Genomic DNA, 21,945 nt, shown 5'->3' with positions numbered 1-21,945 from the left:
GACGAATCAAAATCGAATTAGAACAAAAATGTTGTCGAAATTTTCAAATGTAAACATGGCAGCAATGTTTTGGTCGTCACAATTTCTTTGGCTTTACATTGAATTCCCATTGGGCAACGTTACTTTAAAGAAAGTTTTTAAGTTTTGCATGATGAAAACAAATGATAAATGAAACAAATTTTAATGAGGAAAAATTGGGGAATCATGTCTTACCTTAATGTGAGCCGACATAAATTTGACCCATTCCGTGTTGTTTCAGTATCAAATATTACCCGATATGGGACAAGGGAAAAACATCCCCCAAAAATTGAAAATGAATGTTTTCAATATAAAGGGATTTTCATGAAAAATGTAAAACATAATAGGCTGATATAATAGCGAAGACTTTTCGAAACAAATTTAAAAATTCATCAAAAAAATTGGTTTAATTTGTAAAATTATCATAACAATACATTAATAAAAGTCAATAAAATGTGAATGTTTTAAAATGATGATGGGGTCATTCTACAGGTGACGATGGTTTGAGTAAAGTTGGGGGGGTAAAAAAAAAAATTGAGTATTGACAAACCAACAAACTAGGAAGGAATGTCATAATTTTTTTTTACTCCCGACAACATAAGATCCAAATGCAATTCTAAAAATGGGAGCGCAGCATGAATGGAATAGATCAATGGAAAACGCTCCCCTTTTAAAAACAAATTTAAAACAAAAATGAGGAAAAAAGATTTACTTCCTGAATTAACAGACAGTGTAAAAAAAAATTTTACGAGGTATTTTATCGTTTATTATTATAAAAGAGACTATACATTGGGATGGACGCTGGGGAAATTTCGTTGAAAAAAATTGTAGAATAGATATTTTTTGCTTGGGGATATTTAAATTTTCCTTTTAAAGTTTCAATGTAAATTTTGAAACTTTTATGTAAAAAAGGTAGCCACTATCTATAGCTAGCCATTCTCATTTTCAATTAAAATTTTTTTTTTTACATTATCTCACTATAATTGTTTTTTTGAATATTTTTTATTGATACAAAATTTTTATGGTCTGAAACCCTGTTTTTAAAAAATTTTTTATCAACACAAATTAAATTTCCAATTTTCCTTTCTTTAAATTTTTTTTTAAAAACTATTTAAAAAATTTTGGTGGACTCGTCTACCTAGATCTTAAAAGGTGGTTGTTAAAGGAAAACCCTGAAAATCGAAAATTATCCGTCAACCCGATGTGAAAGCAAAATGTGCTAAATTTTTGAACGTAAAATGGATCATTTCCCTCAGAGGGAGAAGCCCAAAATATTGACTTTGTTTTTGGTATTTCGAAGAAAAAATTTGAGCAAAATTAAAAAATAAAGTATTGAAAAAATATGCATTTTCAATATAAACTTGAAAAGGAGATTATGGTGTTTATTGGGCCCCTTCCCAAGAAAAACAGATTTTTTAACCGTGAAAAATTTCCAGGTTTTTGGGATGGTTTTTAAAAATGAAAAAATTCTTAAAAATATAAAAACAAAAATAAAAGGTGATATATTTTATTTAAAAAAAATAATAAAGAGTAAAAGCCATATTTTTTTATAAAACTTGGGAAAAATAATTCTATTTTAACGAACCCTATGAAAAATGATTTAATATGTTTAAAAAATGTCATTTTGTACTCTCTGCACATGATTAAGCCCGTTATTTTAAAAATTTACGGGGGGCCAGGTCTACTTGGTGATCGATTTTAAAAAATAAAATAAGTGAAACGAAAAAAACGTTTTGTATAGGTTTAAATGTATTTTTGGGTTTCTTTGTAATAAGAAAGTAAAAAAGGGGCGGAGCTGGCCCAAGCCCACTGTAGCCCTTTTTTATTTACGAAGAACATCCCAAAATGCAAATCTAACCGGGTCTGAGTCCGCCCATTGCGGTTTTTTTAATATAAAACGTCCCGTTTTTTATAAATCTGTTTTTAATTTAAAATTAGAAACCTGAAAAATTTTAAAAAACCTCGTCCCGGGTTTTTTTTTTTTAAAAAAATTGGCGAGCACTAATTATGATTATTTATAATATGCGATGCCCAAAAACTGACATCTATGACATTTTTATTTTTAAACGAATTTTGACAGAATTATTGTCTGTTTAGAACTCATGAGTTTTTTGTAACGTTTTGCATGCAGCATTTAATCTTCAAAATTTCTTAAGGTACTCATTTGTAAGTTAATACAATTCTAAGAGATGCCTAATTGGAAAAACGTTATTGGTTGAAGTTATGCATACAACAGCAATATTTAAAACTACTGAAGGTATTCACTTAAAATTCAAAATGTAAGTCTATTTTGGAATAATATTTGGATGTCACACTCCAAGGCTCATAACACTACCTTGGAATGGTTTTTGACTGAATTATAGCCCCTTTTGAATTCTTGGTGAAGGTTTTGCATGCAATATTTATTTATAAATTTATGAACTGATACTCTAAGACTTGAAACTTAAATCGTGTCTCCTTCATCATAATGCAAGGTCATTATACAAGGTCCATAAATCTGATAAGGTTACTTTTTTATATTAACTTTCCTCTGACTGGCAGCTCTTGTGACCAAATGCTATTTCACTTTCACGAAATACTATTTCATGTTTTTAACGAAATGTTGATTCACTTTTATTATTTTGTAAATACGAAATGTCATTTTGTAAATAATATTTCGTTTTTAAAAAATGTTATTTAGCTTTTAACAAATGTTTTTTACAAATAGTTTTACGTTTTTAACAAATGTTATCTTTTTTTAACTAATGTAATTACGTAATTAAAAGATTTACGGATGTCAGTTCATGGGCATCGTAATAATAACCGGTATAAGCGACAATTATAAATTGTAAATATTCTTATTGTAATATGCTCTGCATTTAATATTGACTTAGCGCGTACCATCGGCATGCATCAAGAAAGCCATCAAAAATCATCGATCAATTTTGCTACTGGAAATGAACTGTTAATACCGCTTTTAAATATAGGATTTCTATTTAAAAGAATATAATTCATTTAAAATAATTTTGCATTTTAAATCATTCATGTGTATGCGATGAATAAGTGTGCGCGAATCACTTCATTTATGAATATAACTTGCTAACGTACAATCATTGTATAATGTCGTTTATAACTTTTGTTATGATCTTTGCTTTTCTTTTAATTCTGTATTTATTGCTTAATATAGCTCATACGGTTGTATGGGCATATCTAACTGTATTGCTGTTTTGGATAAAATCTTTTATTATCATTGTTATTTTTATCATTACTGTTATTACTGTTATTTATTATTTTTGTATGTGTCGGTGTGATGTAAAACCTAATCAAACAAACAAGCAAACAATTATTTTTTGTTGTTATAAATTGCAAGATAATGATTCCGTCATAAAATTATATTTATAGCAAAATAACGTCGGTGTTGCGTTAGAAGTGTCGTGCGGGTACAGTACTATTCATAAGAGTGATTTATCTTCAGGTCTGTGTAAATGTGCCTTTGTTAAAAGATATCAGTGTGGTGTAGGTCAAAATATTTCTATATTTTTAAACCAAATTTAATATAAATAATTCATTACTTTTCTTTGTTGTTAACAGAATGCATACTTTTTTAGAACCACCAAGTGTACCTGTAATAGTTGGCCTACAAGACATAGAAAGTTGCACTGACTGTGTTGTTGGTGAGGATAATGAGATGTTCAAACTTACCTGTGAGATACACGGTGGCACCCGTCCTCTAATTGTTACCATGACAATAGGAAATGAATCATATATACCTGTAGAATGGAATTCAACAACTTATATGGTACTTTTTACGGTTAGAGACCACCATCATATGGAAAATGTGATATTTTCAGTCATGAACGATGCATTGTCGTCACCATTAAATGTTACTGCTCAGATGTTTGTTATAAGTAAGTATAATTTGCTAATTTAATGTGTATTTAGGTTGTATGTTTGGATACTCTTACTCTTTGAAAACTCAAAATGCTAAATGTTACAATCATTTCTTTTTTGTATACAATACCGAATGTTACAAACTTTGCTTTATGTGATTTTATTAATTTAATCTCATATATTTTATACTTTTGATATTTATGTTTTATTAGTTGTGTTATAACCTTTTTTTTGTTTATTTACAGAACCGCCAACGTTTCAATTTTCGGTCCCGGAAGTTCTAAGAGACGGAGAAGCTGTTAACATCACATGTACGATTGATGATGGAGGACCTAATCCGAATGTGTATTTTAGTATTTCCGGTTCAGAAGTATCGTCTGCAAACTCACATTATTATAATTCGACTACATCTTTAAATACCAACATTATCACTTTTACCACATTCAAAAAAGAATGGAACAAAGAAAACATCACGTGCTGTCGATATAACGAATGGTACAAAATTGTGCGGGACTGTTCACCACCAAAACAAATTAACTATCTTTGTAAGTTTTTTTGTAGAAAATTTCTTTAAAATATTGTGTGTACTACAGTTTATCCTATTTCATTCATAGTCTTCTGAGTGCACCTATATTTTAGATTCTTTTCACTTGTAATTCATGATGTTCTGTTTGACCGGACTCATAAATGGGACAGAAACGCTATTTATTTGCTAACCAGATTTGCGAAGTCTCTTCAGTGGTCTCATTAGCAAGTTTTTACTGTAATTACAAACTGCTGTTAACAAGTGATGATATTGTTTCAAAACACGTGTACTTTCTTAAGCAAAACAAACAAATATCTTCTGGAAAAAAAACAACTTTTACTTTCAGCCTGAAAACATGAAACATGAACACGTATAATGTATCAAATGAAAATTATTTCAATAATAGAACATGGTATTTATGTTAAATTTCTTGTTTTGTTTAGTTCCTCCAACGGATGTGATGTTAGAAGTCAAAGGTGATGAGGACAGTCAAATGTATGCTACTTGCACTGTGTATGGCTCGAATCCAGTCTGCAACGTTCAGTTTAAAGCTCCAAGAGGTATTATCGGATCAGAAAAGTCTTCAGAGAATAAAAGTCTACCCCATGGTGCTTGGAATTATGTGTATGAAGTAAACTTAAATGTCCGTGAAGAAAACAATGGTAAAGATGTAACGTGTATGGTTGAGTGTGACGAGTTTTCTGTTGACCTTACAGACACTGTCAAAATACTTCTGCCTTGTAAGTTTCTAGACATTTCTGTTGATAAAGATCGCAATTATTATCTAGATAGCTACCTGAAATATCATAAAACACTGTCTCTTTAAAGACGAAAAAATAGTTTAAACTTGTAAGTCACTGCCACTTTTTTCAACATTTAAATTAGCATTATATTTATTTCCAAACGTAGACTTAGAATGTGAAATATCACTCTTGGGATATTTTGTTTCATTGTAAAGTAATCTAAGTAACTTTTTTCTGATTTATTTGTTGCTGCGTTTGTGTTTATATCTGTATCTGCATATATGAGCTTATCATCAAGATAAATATTCCGATTGTACCAATCTCTAATTATGACAAACATGATATTGTATTGAAATCAAATTTCAGTCCCTCCAGTTATAAAGTTCAATATATCTGGATCGACATTGAATATTTCTGAAGGAGAGCGGGCACATGTAAAATGTGAAGCTGAAAGCGTTCCTGCCTCCAATATATCATGGATTGAAGAGTTAAGTAATGGAAACATAAGGAAGAAGCAATGTGACTTGTCACCAAACTGCGTATTAAATATTGATACTGATGAAGTTTCAAACAGACGTTTTATGTGCCAAGTTCACTATAAGACAAAAGTTGATCAAAAATATTTGACTGTACACATAATAGGTAATGTTCTTACATTCCATTTGTTTGTTTTAGTATTTCTTTAAATATTTTCATTATAATTTCCAAAAACAAGAATCCGTGCCTTGTTAAACATAGTGTTAAAGTTACAATTTGGAAAACAAAATGTCGTTTGTATTTTAATACTATGTTTAATAATTTGAAGCGTTTCCATTTAAATGATTCAACTTTCTTTCCGATATGATACTTGTTAAAAGCTTACCGATACTCCTGTTCATCTCATGTCTCTTGTTACAAACACAAGTTTGTACAACGAGTCCCATTCATTGCGAAGTCTTGAACTCTTCAAGAAGTCCGTTTTCCTGCAAGTTTTACTAAACATGATCTCAATTTGTACCCTTGATACAAATTGATTTCATACAGATATAATCTGGTTCTTGGCATTAAAATATATTACCATCGTGAAATTCATGTTACTATAATAGATAATCTAAGTAAGTCATTAGCTAATCATAAGGAAAAATTTCATATTTTTTATATAAAGAAAGCCGAGAAAGACAGTAAATACAATGATAAACAGAAACATACTGGCCAAGCTACGGACAAGTCCATAATTTGGATAATACTGGGTGCATGTGTACTTGTGGCCGGTATCGTTGTTATAGCGGTCTTGTTTGTTGTCATCAGGAAAAAACGCCTAAATTCTACAGGTAAGATTGACTTTATATCTTCTATGAAAAATGGCGTCATTTGCAGTGCATTGTATAGGTTATCAAACATTGCTATTACACAAATATTAGGATTTTCTTAAATGCTAGAATTTAGCCGGGTATTCCAAATTTTGTCGTGAAATTGACTCCTTCCTGAACAACAGAGTAACAGAAATACACCGGATAATGTTTACCCCACAGGAGTCTACAAACATGTTTCGAGCCTCGTACATGAAGGTAGTTATTCAATTCTATGTACAGGTAACGCAACAAAACAAAAAACCACAGCAGACTGCTGTTCAAACAGGGCGACATTTTGAGGTATTTTGTCATCCATTTGTTATCATGTGATATTAAATTCTCCATTCTGGTTGGCTTAGCTTAGCACATGCGGTGTACGGGTATAAATGATCGAATCTTACCACCGTCCAGGAACGGGACAATAATTTAGAAAAAAAAAATGCATTGCCAATTTTAGAATTATCCATTGAATACGGAAATTAACTGAATTCATACGATGGATAGAAAAAGGCGCTGTAATTGTTCAACGCTGCTTTTGCGTTCACATTATTCCTAATTATTCAGACAACAAAAACACACATAAAATAATACAAATGTACGATAAACATTACAGTGTTTAAATCACAAAAATATGTAGTTAAGCTCGATCATGATGAGAAAATTTATACCAGCTGTTTTCTAGTACGTTACATGAAACATCTCCTTTGACTTAAAGGCCCTGGGCTGAGCTAAACAACTTAACCACAAGCCTGTACAATTTTGTACAAGCGTATCGTGTAAGCAAGCCCCACGTCTGCATAAGTGTCTGTTTTCGTTGAACACTTTCATATTAAAATTGAACACTTTCATATCAAAACATTCTGTTTTAGGCATACAATATTAATTTCAAGCTTATTTCTGTTTAATCACGTTTATCTATTACATTTTTTTTTGTATTTACAACCGGCATTTTTAGTTATGATGGCATTTCTTTTATATGTTTTTTCTTAAATATAACAGAATAGAGGGGAAAAAGCCGGGTAGATTATCACAAGCATGCGGATGATATAGTGTAAGTGTCTCTTTACTCTTAATAAATACTTTATCAAAAAATTAGCTTGTTTGTAAACTTTAATTTAAGATAAGTAAAAAATAACAGAAATATAAAAACTTTCTGCAACTGTGCATATATTTATTTTACGTTGACTTTTTAAATATATCATAAGCTCAACGATCAAACTTTGATTGCTTTATCTCATGATATTGAAATAACTAAAACCTTTTAAATGATTTGTAAATTTCAGAGATATTTGTGCCATGTTACAATTTAGACCGTTCAATTTGAATTTAATTTTAATTTTTAAAAACAATCATAAGAATCATGATTCTGTGTATACGATTGCAGATTTTCTAAACAAAACCCGGAGGTTCGGCCTTTGGGAAACCTTAGTCAGAATGCGCATGCTCTTGAGAACGAGGCTGAAGTACCTGCATATTCTCAACCAGTTAAACCAGTTAAAAAGAACACGACAGAAGACTCGGACAATACATATGCGCAAGTAAACAAAACAGGAAAATCTGCTTCATCTTCAAAAACGGAAAAGGTGTGGATAACAATTATCACATTTTCTTTTGTTTTATAATTCTATAGAGACGTTGTGATTGCCATGGCTTGCGCTAGGCAATCTGCATGTTTGATATAATAATTTACTTGAACTGAACATGTTTGTAACAGCTTTTCATCAGATGAAGTATAAATTTAGATTTAAAAACTATTACATCTGGAAAACACAGTGTTTTTTATGTTTGTGTTTGATTTCATTTTAAGCCCCAACATGCACAGGACGGACAATTACTATATGCTGATCTTGCATTTGATCCAAATGAGACTCCATCAAAAGCAGCAGTTACCAAGCGGCGAGATTCCCCGACAGAATATGCTGATATAGATTATGTGAAGACAAAAACTAATAAAGGCATTAATGATACTCCTACGGAACCAGACAATATTTATGCAAACCAGTAGATTATTTGATAGTAATTATGTTTGTGTCATTGGAAAAAAAAACTTTACACACGAAAAACTGTAAATATTAGCATGTGTATGCGATTGTTTGCCAGGGCTTATTGCCAATACCGTAAGATTTAATCTGTCGCGAAATTGAGTTATTAATCTTTGAAAAACTGCTTTTTGTGTTAAGTTTTTTTCCTATTTTTATGACAATGTTTATTGCGTATGCACCTTTAATTGCAAAAAAAATATTTTATCATAAATCAATATAGTTCTATTGTTAAAACTTTTTTTTTTAAATTTCACTTGCTATTTTATAAAATTAACAACTAAAAAGTCAGACAGGGATTTATTTTCATTCAGAACACATTGCCGATAAATAATAATGGAATCGGAAATAAGGATTTAATGAAGTTGCATGTCATTGAATGGTGTTAACAAACCAGAACGTGTATTAATTGCATAACAATTAACATAGAAATTTATGAAAAACATCAGTATTAATTGAAATACATTTCGATTAAATTATGATAGCTTAAGATATTCCGCAATCAGAATCGTTTACAAAAAATAATAAGTGTAAACTTCAAAATTATGCCATTCACAATTTCTGATTGTTAGGACATGATAGTCAAACCATACAAAAGTACGATAAATTAACCCATTGACTTCACACCATATAATACCGAATAATTAGGAATTATATCATGATTTTGAGAGGGGTTTATTTTTGCAATTTCATAGAAAGCTATGGAGTTCAGATGTTCAGTAATATCATCACGAAAATAGTAGACTTTGATTATGTCAAATATCAGAAACGACAAACTTAGATTTATGATATTTGAAATTCTATAAATGCGATAAAAGAGAAGGAAAACAGTGTTTGACGATAAGCTATTTGAATGTGCTATAGGAGCATTTGCACAATAATTTTGATAGCACGTTTTAAAACGTTGAACCTAGTTTTGTTTAACTTGCGTAAATAACATGAAGGAAGTAGAATGTATAACATGTATACAGTATATGCAACGGATCTGAATGCATCCTCTCTCTTCCCCTCAGTACGTGCATATCGTTCAGAAACGAAGAAACGACAGGGTTGCGACATAAGATTTGGAATCTGGCTGATTCATCACCAAGGACACGTTGACTGGTTAAAATCTATGAGTTGTTTTTACATAAAAGATAGGTCCTGGACACCAAACTACCCTATCGTCTCTGGGGAATTAAGCTTATATCGCAAACTACGACTCAACTGCCGAGGTAGCAATGAGTGGCTTTGCAAAGAAGGCAGGGGTGCCCCTAGCACAGAGTGTGACAGATTAAAAGACAGGCCCTTAGCTGGCATAACAGTTTTTTCAGGGCTACCTTTTCCTTTGTATATTGTCCCAGGTACTGCTACTGTTAGGCTCTCATTTTACGCCGTTCGATGACTTACTTTATAATTCACATATTTTGTTAATACTTAACTGAAATTGCTTGTAGGTCCATTCTTCCAATAAGTCTGAAGAATGTCTGATAACAGGTCCAGCGTCCATACCCGACAGAACAAAAAAGAACTGCATTTAAGACCTGAGAGGGCGGATGGACCGTCATTAAAAGCATAGACTACCGTAACGTACGGACAAAATGCATCACGCATATGCGTCTGAACAACGGAATAATGTATTGAATATCTTGAATTATTTCATTGATACTGAACAAGTATTTAATATATTGTAATTTTGTACTGTTTTAAATAACGTCAAAGTTAAAATGTTTTTGAAATATTTCAATACAATAAATGTATTCGATAAGATTCAACCAGATTCTAGATTAAGTGTACTTTAGTCATATTAAGTTTTTTTCCTTAAAGGCGCATTACGCTTTTGAAATAATTACATTTTTACTTCCATAGATAAAAAAGGAAACATAAATTTTATAAAAAATTTAATTATTTTTCAATGTTATTATCTATTATTAGATGCTTGTTATCTGACGAAAGAAGCACTATATGCGAAATAGTTTGTCACAAAAGTAGCAAAATGTAAACAAAGCAGTATTTTCACTTCCATACAAAATACTAAATCAAAATAATTGCACTAACGGCCAAAAATGCAACAGAAGAAAAAGATAGTTCAGGTAATTGGTCAATGAATAACTATAAATATACACTAAAAATAAAAAGGTTTTGAGAATTAAAAAAAACAATATTGCTGTGGCATTATGCCCCTTTGATAATTTATAAAAATAAAAGCATAATACAAAATTTATCTTAAAATTAAACATCCTAATATATATAAAACTGTCTTAGTACAGGATAAGATTATTAAATTCTATATATAATTTCCGAAATCACTAAATATTCAGTAAATCAGACACATGTTATTATCTGATAAAATGCAGACGAAAACTTTCAATTTAAACTCCTTGCCAGCTGAATTTATACAATCGGAACTCCCTGCTTTGAATCTAGCACAGTTTATTCGAGGTTGAAAGGATTTCAATATATATAACCAAAAAAAAAGAGCAACCTTTATATACATGTATATAGCTAAAGGAAAGATTTTTGTATGAATCCCATATGGAGAGGCTTGCGTGACTCCAATCTATTGCACGTGGTGGCATAGCCGAGTAATCAACTCATCGGTAATCTCAGGATTGCTGACTACGTGGATTCAAACCCTGTCAGAGGCAAGCTGTTGTTTCCTGAGCAAGGAACTTTACATTCATCACTTAGAAATTGTTGGTTTCAGGAACGGATTCGAGAGTGTTTCAATAAGCTTATAGCTCTAAACACTATTGAACTTAAATAAATTTGTATATACTAATACAGTTGAGTTCACACTAAACTTCCCACCCTTGTGCACTTCTAGTGCACTAGAGCTGAATTAGAAGTGTACACCGTGTGCACTTCTAGTGCACTAGACCATATGACCAGGCTGGCCAGCGAAGGTGACACCTAAATGGTTTATTGGATAATTGCATATCAAGTGACAGGGGGCATCTATTGTTAAGCTGCTGTAGGAAAAATAACTTTGGGAATATATGGCCTATTCATGAATATAAATAAGTAAATTTTAAAATCAGCAGCTTTAACATTTAGGTGATATCATGTTAAAGCTTGAAATTAAAAAAAAAATATTTATTGTAATCATATTTTTATTAACCAGTATTTACTGTAAGTGTAAAATAATACCCTTAAAATCAAATTTATAGAATTAAAAAGGTTAAATTTAAATATGTTCCGTAATGGATAATTAAATATGTGTTTTTAAAGCCTTTTTAATGGCCTTGTATTTCAATTTTTCTAGTGTACAAATAGGGAAATCAATGTTATAATTTTGGCCAAATTAATTTTGTTTGTAACAACATTAACTTTTTTTCATAAGCTCAAAATATCTACGAAAGGTTTATATTTAAGCTAAAATATTATTTTTATAATATACATGTATAACTTAAAGACAATTCCTCATGTTCAATATTGAAAGAGAATATTAATACATTGATTTTAAAACAATCAATATACTGTAATAATTCAGTATTCAACTGAATAATGCTTGCATATGTAAATAATTAAAAAAATATCTATAAAATAAATAAATTTGATAACTTTATTCATGATTTCAATAGTAAAAATTTAATGTATAAAGGAAATACTTTTAATGAAGAAGAAAAATCTCAAGTCATGCTGTGTATTGGTATTTTCATTATACCACTCTCCTGCTGATAAGAGGGCCTCAGGGAAAATAATAAACAACAGTCAATTTTGCAGATTATAAGTATGCATTGTAATTCCCTGGTTTTCTCAAAATGCATGTTTAGACGAGTTTAGACATAAGCCTGGGGTTCATCAGGCACTTGCACTCAGGCTAGTTAGTCGTATAGATATATGACCATAATTTTTGTATAAACAAATATACAAAAAAATAATCATAATGGCATAAATGCATATTAGATATTATTGTCTCTAAAGCGGAATTTTCTATATTTATCCATTTATCCACATTTCTTGCCATTCTGCATAATAATATATAACCAATGAGGCAATTACTCATGTTCAAGATTGAAAGAGAATATTAATTCATTGATTTTAAAACAATCCATGCACTGTGGTATTTTTCTGACAGCGACTGTTTTCATTACACTGGTCTCCTGCTGATAAGAGGGCCTCAGGGTATACAACAAAATGCAGATATACGCAATATTTATTTCAAATTTCCTGTTTTTTTCTCCAAAATACATGTAAGACATAGATAAATGACTATAATTTTTGTATAATCAAATGTAAAAAATAATCATAATGGCATAATTGCATGTTAGATATGAGTCCGTTAGATATTATTGTCATTTTTGTCTTTGAAGTGGAATTTTCTAATCTTATCATAAAAAAACTGGTTTAAAATCAATATCAGAGTTAACTATTCTAGAAAGACCTCATATCAATATTTATCCACATTTCTTGCAAATCTTCATTTAAATTAGCAGCATCTTTTAGATTCTGAACTGGGAAATGTTATTTTTTTCTATTATAGATTTGACAAATTTGCCTTGTCAGTTTTAACACATTTAGAAGATAATGTATTTTAAAGAAAATATTTAAATACATGATTATAAAACTTTTGCAACTTCCTTTTCACTTTAATGCAGATCTGTTTTTGTTTTTAGTTTTGTTTTTTTAATAAAATATCATACATGAGCAGAAAACAGTTTCAGAAGATAAAAATGTCAAAAGTCATGCTGTGTATTGGTGTTTTCATATAGTACCCTGGTACCCTGCTGATAAGAGAGCCCCTCAGGGTAAATAACAAAAGGCAGATGATAAATATAAGTAGGCAATGTAAATTCTGTATTCTCTGGATGTTGGTGCAAATAAATTTCATTACAAGTAGTACAAAAAGAAAACTGAAATGAAATATTTTGCATTTTATAATAAACTCATAAAAATAATCATATTGCATAATTATGTTACAATGCATGAAAAAAGAAAGAAAAAAGATTGGTGTCGTCTCAAAAAATGGAATTGAAAGATTTTCTAATCTTTTTGTTAATATCCATGTCAGTTAAAGTATACTAGTGTCCCACAGGTACATATCAATACTTAATCCACACATATCAATACTTAACATACCACCATTATATATAAATATTTATTTTCAGAATAATATATATCATTTATATTAATCTTAGGTAAATCTCAGTTTGAGAAGGTAAGAGAGATTATAAATGAGATAAAATTGACAAAATTTAGGCCAATTATAAACATATTAATTCTTGAATGTATCAAAGGCTACTACATGCAGACGTGCAGGTATCCAAATGCCAGTCAACATAATTACATGTTTGGCGTCTGAGGACCCAACAACGTACATCGCACAAGTCTGCGATTATTTCAATATCTGGAAAAAAAGTGATCTCTCGAAAGCATAAAAATCAGCAATATTACATGAAAACTGTAGATTCGGTTTGATTGAGTCTGTACTTGAGGGATAATTAAAAAGTACAACATCCCTCAAGCACCCTAGCACCGGCTTGAATATTACCCAATTTTCAACACTTAGAGTGCTGGAATCAAGGATCCTGAATGACCAGTAAATATATAACAACACTTAATAGAAGTACGGGCCACGTTTAACGGCTGTAATACAGGACCTGACACGTCATGTTTCTAATTTTCCAGAATCCCAGGTGTCAATAGATATATAATGCAATTTTTATTTCCAGGGATTGTATGAATCTGCCATTGTTACTTTCCAAGAAATCCTTGTAAAATCTGCCATGTTAAATTATGAGAAAACTGTTGGCCATTGCGGCGGGAGACGGGGTGAATATACAAGAATTCTTACAGAACAGATAAAATTTATTTACAATCAGCAATTAAACTTTTGTTTCTCCTCCAATATTGAAATATAGTTTAAGAAAAGTTAATGCATGAATATTTAATTACAATTTCACAAAGAATACAATTTTAAAAAATATGCATAACGGAATGTCAAAACTAGCAAACTTTTCAATGTATTCATTTAGAAAACTCAAATAAATTAACTATGTAGACCAGGAAAATAAGATGAGTTTTATTACAGATTTTGTTAGCTGTATAAACTACAGCTGATCTATGTGAGATTTCTTTTGTTTCTTAAGTCATATACAAGTAACATCAAATCTTTATGAAATTGTAACAAAATCCTCAATCTAGCGACCAATGCATAGGATGGAATAATACACAATTACTTAGAAGGATCAACACCTAATTAGTGACCTTCTTCATAAGGGCTTTTTTAACAAAGGGTCTGTAAACATTAAGCATTTTACATCATTCACACAAAAAGTTTCTAAATATAATTTGAAACCAGATGTATCAAAACATTAAAACTAGTATGAACGGCGATGTCTTTTAAGGTCGGAGTGAATTACAAAGTTTTAAAATTAATAATTATTGAATTCCACAATGTAATTTCGACAAAACTTTTGATAAGTTCAAAAATTCTGACATTTTGTCATGTGCAGCAATGTCCGCTTAGGAAAGTAAGTTTTCATTATGTTACATTTTAGTACATTTTATTGATTTTATGTTTCTTGTTAAGGATTAAAATCTTTGATTTTTATCATTGTCATAAATATCAAATATGTGTCATATAAAGAATATGTATTTATTCATATGTATTAACATTTCTTTTACATTTCTTTAACTTCTATATCTTATATAAATATATCAATAGTTATTTCACATAAATACCGAATATGCTTAGGAAATCAATTATGAGTGTATTGTTGTAGATTAATGCGTGGTTTGAGATCAAATGCAAAGTTATATAATCACAAAGGCCGATAGGCCTGAGTTATTAATTGCAAAGCATTTGAAGGAAACCCGTGCATAGATATACTTTAACGCACGAAGAATAAATGTTTATTTTCTTTCTAACACGTCAAGAAAAAATATAAAAATGATAATATAGTTGGACTTTATGTTTGATGGTTAAATTTGTTTTTGCCTCAGAGTTTCCAATAAAAACGTTCTATAAATGCTGTTCCAGTCGATTGAAAAAATGTCGTTTTTAAATAACTTAGTTTTAAAACGTTGACAAAATTGTGTTTGTTTATTTTATTTCACTCTTTTTTTTCTTTTTTTTTTCAAGCGAAATACAAAGTATTTATAGTGAAATAAATCTGAAATATAACTCTTTTGCGACATTGAAATAGCGTTCTTGTTTTGATTGTTTTTGCACGGGCTGTTTGGCGCTACATTGTGACATCACGAAAACAACTCTTTAAACGTCTGTACAGCGTTAACGACTGAATTAAAAATATTGATGGTCGGATTTATTTCTTAGTTAGACACATTTCTTTCATTGTAGATAGGTTTCACAACAAAATTCAGCATAACAATGAATTTTTATTTTTCAGATTTGTCAAACAAAATATCGCCGTCAATGTGTCGGTTTGAACATTCAGAGGGAGGAAATAAGAACGGCTAGCGCATTGTTGTGAAATATATCACGCTTCCGCCCTTCTTTTCTATATAAGAGAAATCTCCGATAGTGTTAGAATGTGTATTAATACTTGTTTCACTTCAATATCGAATATGCCGTGTATTACTACTAGATTCACTTCAGTATCGAATGTGTCGTGTATAAATTAATACTTCTTCCACATCAATATCAAAATAATATGCATCAATATCCATTTCATATCAATATCAAACATTCATCATTATTTCGTTTACTTCCATATCTAACAAGTCTATGAATAAATATGTTCAGATATAAAATTTCAATATAAGTTAGAAAATGTACATATATTAAATACTTTTTGATACAGAGAATTTGTTTTTCTTGAATTTCAAAATGTAAAAATTATTCACATCTATTTCACTATTTACAATACTCCTTTCACTTCAAAATAGTTTGGGAATCAAAAGTTATTTCACACCTATATTGACATTGAGTGATGGTTGATCACATAATTGTTGAATATCTTTCGAATATCTTTCGTTCGAAGCGGCATTTCTACACGGTGAACTATCTAATGATTCATACGGCGGAAAAACTATGTGAACATAATCTCTGAAAATTAAAAAAGCAACATTTTAACCCTAAGGCTTCTGACAGCGAAAGACTCTACTTACACGACCAGTCCATATCAACTTCATGATCGATTGTTTTCGCTATTTAAAAGTAACATACTGACGATTTTGTCCAGAGTGTAAGATGGACACGTTCATGAAAGCTGAGTTAAAGTTAAATATTGAAAAGCAACCCTAAGAGTTGGTCATCCCCATACTTATCTGACGAAAAAATGGACCTATGTTTTGGCTCAGCTTTAAGAATAATAAAATATTCGTTGGTGTTGTATTTTCAGGGTGTAAACATAACATCTAATATAAACATGTGTGTACCATTTTATTCAGTAACAATCTATATTAACACCGTCTATGGGCTATGTCTAAATACATAACTTTCCTAGCATGATGACATACAATTAACTATAGGATATTACATTCCTCCCAACTTAGTCAGAAAATTTGATATACATTAAATCTAAAATGAATATCATATTTATGAAATTAAATGTATAGAATAAAAAGATGATAATAAAAACCTTTGAATGACTAGATCAAATCAATTACATGACTAGAATTTCAGTTCATAAATGTCTATGTAAACTATATATTTTTGTTGAACTATTACTTAAAAGTTTGTCTACATGTTCATTGTATATCTTTTAAATAAGTAACTTAAGAAATGTTCATGTTATATCAAGCACACAAATTAACTAAAGTTCTGTTGTTGTTCAAAGTTAAAGAAACAACATATTTGTAATTGGTATAATACTTGAACACTTGGTTATAAATGACCTACACTTTTTTATAAGTCTCATGAGGGATTATTATGCCCTTTATACTACACCATGAGGAACAAACTTTATTTGACAAAATCTTTAAAATGACTAGGTTCTCTTCTTATTCTTGGTGATTTCTTTATTTCTTCACTGTTGTTATTTTGTATGCCTGTTTTGCTTTTTTCTGTTGTTGACATAAAGCTTGCTCTGTCCTTCTCTTCGAAATTTTGGTTGTTATTTAAGGTGGAGCTAACCTTCTTAAAATTGGAAGAATTTCGGGTAATTTCTTGATTCTGGTTCTTCGCGGTAATCATATTTCTTTTGTTTTTGTTATTTTTCATATGGCACGGGCATATATTTTGATGTTGTTTTTGTAATGTTTTCATTTTCAATTATAACTTTATCGCCAGGTTGTAACTCTACCTATCTCTGATGTTGTGTTTTTGCTCAAAATTGGATTTCATTTTCGCTTTTGCTCTAGCGTCATTTTGGCGTATTTGCTCATCAATTTTAGTTTCAGGTTTCGATGTCCCTATATCTGGAAGTCGTGTTCGTGGTTCTCGTTGGAATAACAGGCGGAAAGGAGTGTATCCAGTCGATGTATGTGGAGTACTTCTGTACTGACGCAAAAATCTAAACATTTCCTTTCTCCAGTTTTTTTGCTTCAAGGTAGCTTGTTTTCACAGATTTCATAAGTGGTTTATTGAAACTTTCAGCTTGTGAGTTGGCCCTTGGCCATCTTGGTGTAATTTTTCTGTGATTGAATCCGCAGTACCTTACAAATTTACGGAACGCATCAGAATTGAATTGACTTCCGTTGTCTGTTTTGATTGTCCTTGGAACACCCATTTCAGATAAAACCTTGTCGATTACTGGAATAACTTTGTTTGATGAGACCGATGGGACTATTTCAACGATTGGGTATCTTGAATATTCATCAGTTATGACCAATGAATATTCCCCTGATGGTAGAGGTCCACAGAAATCTGCATTTAGATCTTGCCATGGTCCCACTGGTAGTTCTGACATATTTAGTGGTGAGTATTTCTTTTCATAAGTGTTTGCTTGACAAGCTAAGCAGTTCTTTATTTTTTCTTCAATAAATTCATTCATTCTGGGAAACCAGATTTTTGACCTCACAAATGCTTTTGTTTTTGACATACCTTGATGACCTTCATGACCTATCTCTATTGCCTTAGCGTATAATGATGTGGGTAATACAATCTTACCGCTTTTCAGTAGAACATTTTCAGAGTGTACAGTTAATTCATCACGCACATTTCGTAACTGAGTTAAATCTTCATACTGATGTCACAATCTTTTATTTGTTTCAGCTCATGCCACTTGCCGTTTTCGTACATATTCTATGGCTTTTAACAAAGTGTTATCACCTGCTGTTTCTTGTTTAATTTCATCCAGTGGCATTGCACTGTCAGTGGAAGTTTCGGCAAGGAAGTTTACATACTGTTCAGCAACATTATCATGTTGTTCATTCATTATTGGATGACGAGACATATAATCTGACGGGTTGTCTTTTCCTGGTTGATATTTAATTACCATATTGAAAGGTTGTAGCCTTAAACCCCATCTCTCAATTAGAAGTGGTGGCTGTTTCTTTTTCCATATGGTTTCAAGAGGCTTGTGATCTGTAATGACAGTGAATTTTGATGCTCCTCGTAGATACATGCTGAAATGTTCACATGCGTACACAACACCTAAAGCCTCTCGTTCGGTTTGGCTGTATCTGGATTCTGTGTCTGACAAAGCTCTACTAGCATATGCGACAATGCCATTTTCTTGCGTAAATATAGCTGACACACCACATGGACTCGCATCTGTGTAAATTTCTGTTGCTTTTAATGGGTTATAATATCTCATGACAGTATCGCTAGACAGTTCATGTTGCAGTGCTTGGAAAGCAGCTTGTTCAGTTTCTGCCCATTGCCAGTCTGTTTTTTTCTCGTAAGTTTTCTCAAGGGATCGGTTATTGTTGCATAGTTTTCGATGAAACGAGAACAGTAGCTTGTCATTCCTAGAAAGCTTTTCAACTCCGTTACTGTTTTTGGTGGTAGCATTTCTTTAATTGCTTTCACTTTGACAGGGTCAGCTGAAATTCCATCTTTGCCAAATACTACACCAAAGAAAGTAATTTCTGTTTTATTAAACTCGCATTTGGATTTGTTTAATGTGAGTCCCTTTTCATGGAGTCTACAGAAGACTTTGTCCAATACTTTGTCGTGTTCATGTTGAGATTTTGCAAAGCATATTATATCATCAGATATGTTTTTTGTCCCTTCGATATCCTGAATAACAGATTTAATTGTCTCTTGAAATATTTCGGAAGCAGACGAGATACCAAAATTCAATCTCTTGTATCTCTTGTATCTGTATATACCCATATGTGTGTTGAAACTTGTGATGTATCGTGATTCTTTATCAAGTTCTAATTGATGGTAGCCTGAACGTAAGTCTATTTTGCTAAATACTTTTGCACCATTTAGGTCTGTTATCAGTTCATCAATTGTCGGTAGCAAATGTCTCTCCCTTTCAATGGCTTTATTTGCTTCGCGCATGTCTACACATATTCTGATTTCCTCAGGATTCTTCTTCGGGCGTGTTACAATTGGTGAGATCCACGGATTTGGCTCATTATCTACCTTTTCAATTATGTCCTCATCCAATAATTTTGTTATTTCTTTTTCTACTTTATTACGCAGATGAAATGGTGTTCTTCGGTGTCTTTGAGCAACTGGTTTTACATTTTCATTGATATGCAGTTTAACTGTCTTGTCTTGAAGTTTTCCTATCCCTTTGAAAAGATTTGGATATTTGTCTTGCTTCACATCTTCTTGTTTGTTTTCTAGTATTTGATTGACTATTTCGATAATATTTAAATTGCATGCCGTTTGATAGCTGATAAGGCTTCCATGTCTGCCCTGTACAATGTGGAATGTCTCGACGCTGATGATTTTTTGTTTTTCAATTGTTAGTTTGCATTTTCCGATTATTTTCAAAGGTGATTGGCTGCCATATGGTAATAATTTAGGCAAATTTCTGTTTGACAGTTGAGGTTTACCAATTATGCTGTAGGTATTTTCATCAAGAATATTCACCGAAGCGCCACTGTCTACCAATACATTCACCTGCACGTCGTTGATTTTTACATTTGATTTTGGTGTTTTCGACACATTGGACTTTAAAGCATAGCAATAATCATCATCTGATGAACAAGAATCAGTTTTCTTTTCAATTTGTCTAACTTCTGGGTCCTTTTGCTTTTTTCGGCACACTGTCATGAAGTGATTTGGCTTTTTACAAAAGTTGCAGATTTTGCCACGTGCTGGACATTGTCCATTGTGAGGGTATCTTCCTCCACAATTTCTGCATTTGGTAGTTTCAGTATTTCTTGGGCGAAACTGTTGACCACCTCTTGTAGGTCTTCTTGCGCCTCTTCGTCCACGATATGGTACGTCTTGTGATGTTTTGACCTTATTTATGTCTGCCGGTTTAGGAGATTCCATAGCAGCAGCTTGCTCATCTGAAATTTCCAATGAGCGTCCTAGTGAAATGATGTCGGTCAGTGTTTTGCAATTATCACGGAGGGCTCTTCGACGCAGTCTACTTGATTTGCAGTTTTGAATTATTTGTTGCAATATTTCTTCTTCAGTGTCTGCAAATTCACAGTTTTTAGCCAGCATCCGCAATTCTGTGACATTTTTATCTAGAGATTGACTTTCACTTTGTTTACAAGCCCTGAATTTATAGATTTCCATTTGTTTGTTTACTTTTGGGGCGAAATAGTCGGTGATAACTTTTTTAGTTTCGTCATAATTTGTACCAGTGTCCCCTTTTTCAGCGTCATATATGTCATAAACTCTTTCACCAGCATAGTGCAGTAACAAAGCTCGCTTTCTGCCGTCATTTGTAATGTTTAGCCCCACGAGCAAATTTTCCAGTCTCCTCACCCACTTGTTCCATCTGTGGGCAGCGCTAGATTTATCGGCTTCTATGTCGAATGACGGGAACGGAGGTATACCCGCCATGGTGTGTTTATGCTTCAACCTTTATTATTTATTTTTAATCTATTCTTCTCTTTTTATCTCGTCGCCATTGTTGTATTTTCAGGGTGTAAACATAACATCTAATATAAACATGTGTGTACCATTTTATTCAGTAACAATCTATATTAACACCGTCTATGGGCTATGTCTAAATACATAACTTTCCTAGCATGATGACATACAATTAACTAGAATATTACAGTTGGTATTGTTTTTGCCATTACATGCATGCAACTTGAAGGAAACTGGAATTACCGAAATTAATCTTTTTATTAAATTACGCTTTGAAATGCTAGTATATGCTACAAAATCAAAAACTTATTCAGTGTTACTACACGGAATCAAGAACACAGAATGATCAGGAACACAGAATACGGCAAAGACACCAATAAGACATATTTTTGCAAATAACGCACGTTTCTGTTTCGGCAACAATGCCTTTCATTTGCTTGATTTGTAAGCATATTATACATATAGTATGTAATTTTCTATATTAAAGTACAGCTGTTCTCAATATCAAACGGCATTGATATTGTAAAAAAGAGCGTAGATGCAAAACACTGGCACCCAAAATCTCAATCTACAATGT

The 21,945-nt window shown here is 31.5% G+C and overlaps 3 protein-coding genes across 3 annotated transcripts; 1 reads left to right on the top strand and 2 right to left on the bottom strand.

Annotated features, from left to right (window-relative positions):
* The first annotated feature begins 3,589 nt into the window (after positions 1-3,589).
* Positions 3,590-7,978, top strand: LOC132737139 (uncharacterized). Its single transcript, XM_060724394.1, has 7 exons — positions 3,590-3,905; positions 4,134-4,433; positions 4,858-5,154; positions 5,524-5,799; positions 6,300-6,467; positions 7,488-7,539; positions 7,873-7,978. The coding sequence occupies exons 1-6, from the start codon at positions 3,590-3,592 to the stop codon at positions 7,490-7,492; spliced, it is 1,362 nt and encodes a 453-aa protein (XP_060580377.1). The 3' UTR covers positions 7,493-7,539; positions 7,873-7,978.
* A 9,950-nt stretch (positions 7,979-17,928) lies between these two features.
* On the bottom strand, positions 17,929-18,408 carry LOC132737138 (uncharacterized protein K02A2.6-like). Its single transcript, XM_060724393.1, has one exon. The coding sequence runs from the start codon at positions 18,406-18,408 to the stop codon at positions 17,929-17,931; it is 480 nt and encodes a 159-aa protein (XP_060580376.1).
* A 761-nt stretch (positions 18,409-19,169) lies between these two features.
* LOC132737142 (uncharacterized protein K02A2.6-like) lies at positions 19,170-21,338 on the bottom strand. The gene has a single exon (XM_060724396.1). The coding sequence runs from the start codon at positions 21,336-21,338 to the stop codon at positions 19,170-19,172; it is 2,169 nt and encodes a 722-aa protein (XP_060580379.1).
* Positions 21,339-21,945: the final 607 nt, after the last annotated feature.

This window comes from Ruditapes philippinarum, unplaced genomic scaffold (assembly GCF_026571515.1).
Source record: "Ruditapes philippinarum isolate M1 unplaced genomic scaffold, ASM2657151v2 ctg13991_1_1_1_1, whole genome shotgun sequence".
Taxonomy (NCBI): domain Eukaryota; kingdom Metazoa; phylum Mollusca; class Bivalvia; order Venerida; family Veneridae; genus Ruditapes; species Ruditapes philippinarum.
The sequence above is the reverse complement of the archived record's forward strand: the minus strand, read 5'-3'. Positions and strand labels throughout refer to the sequence as shown.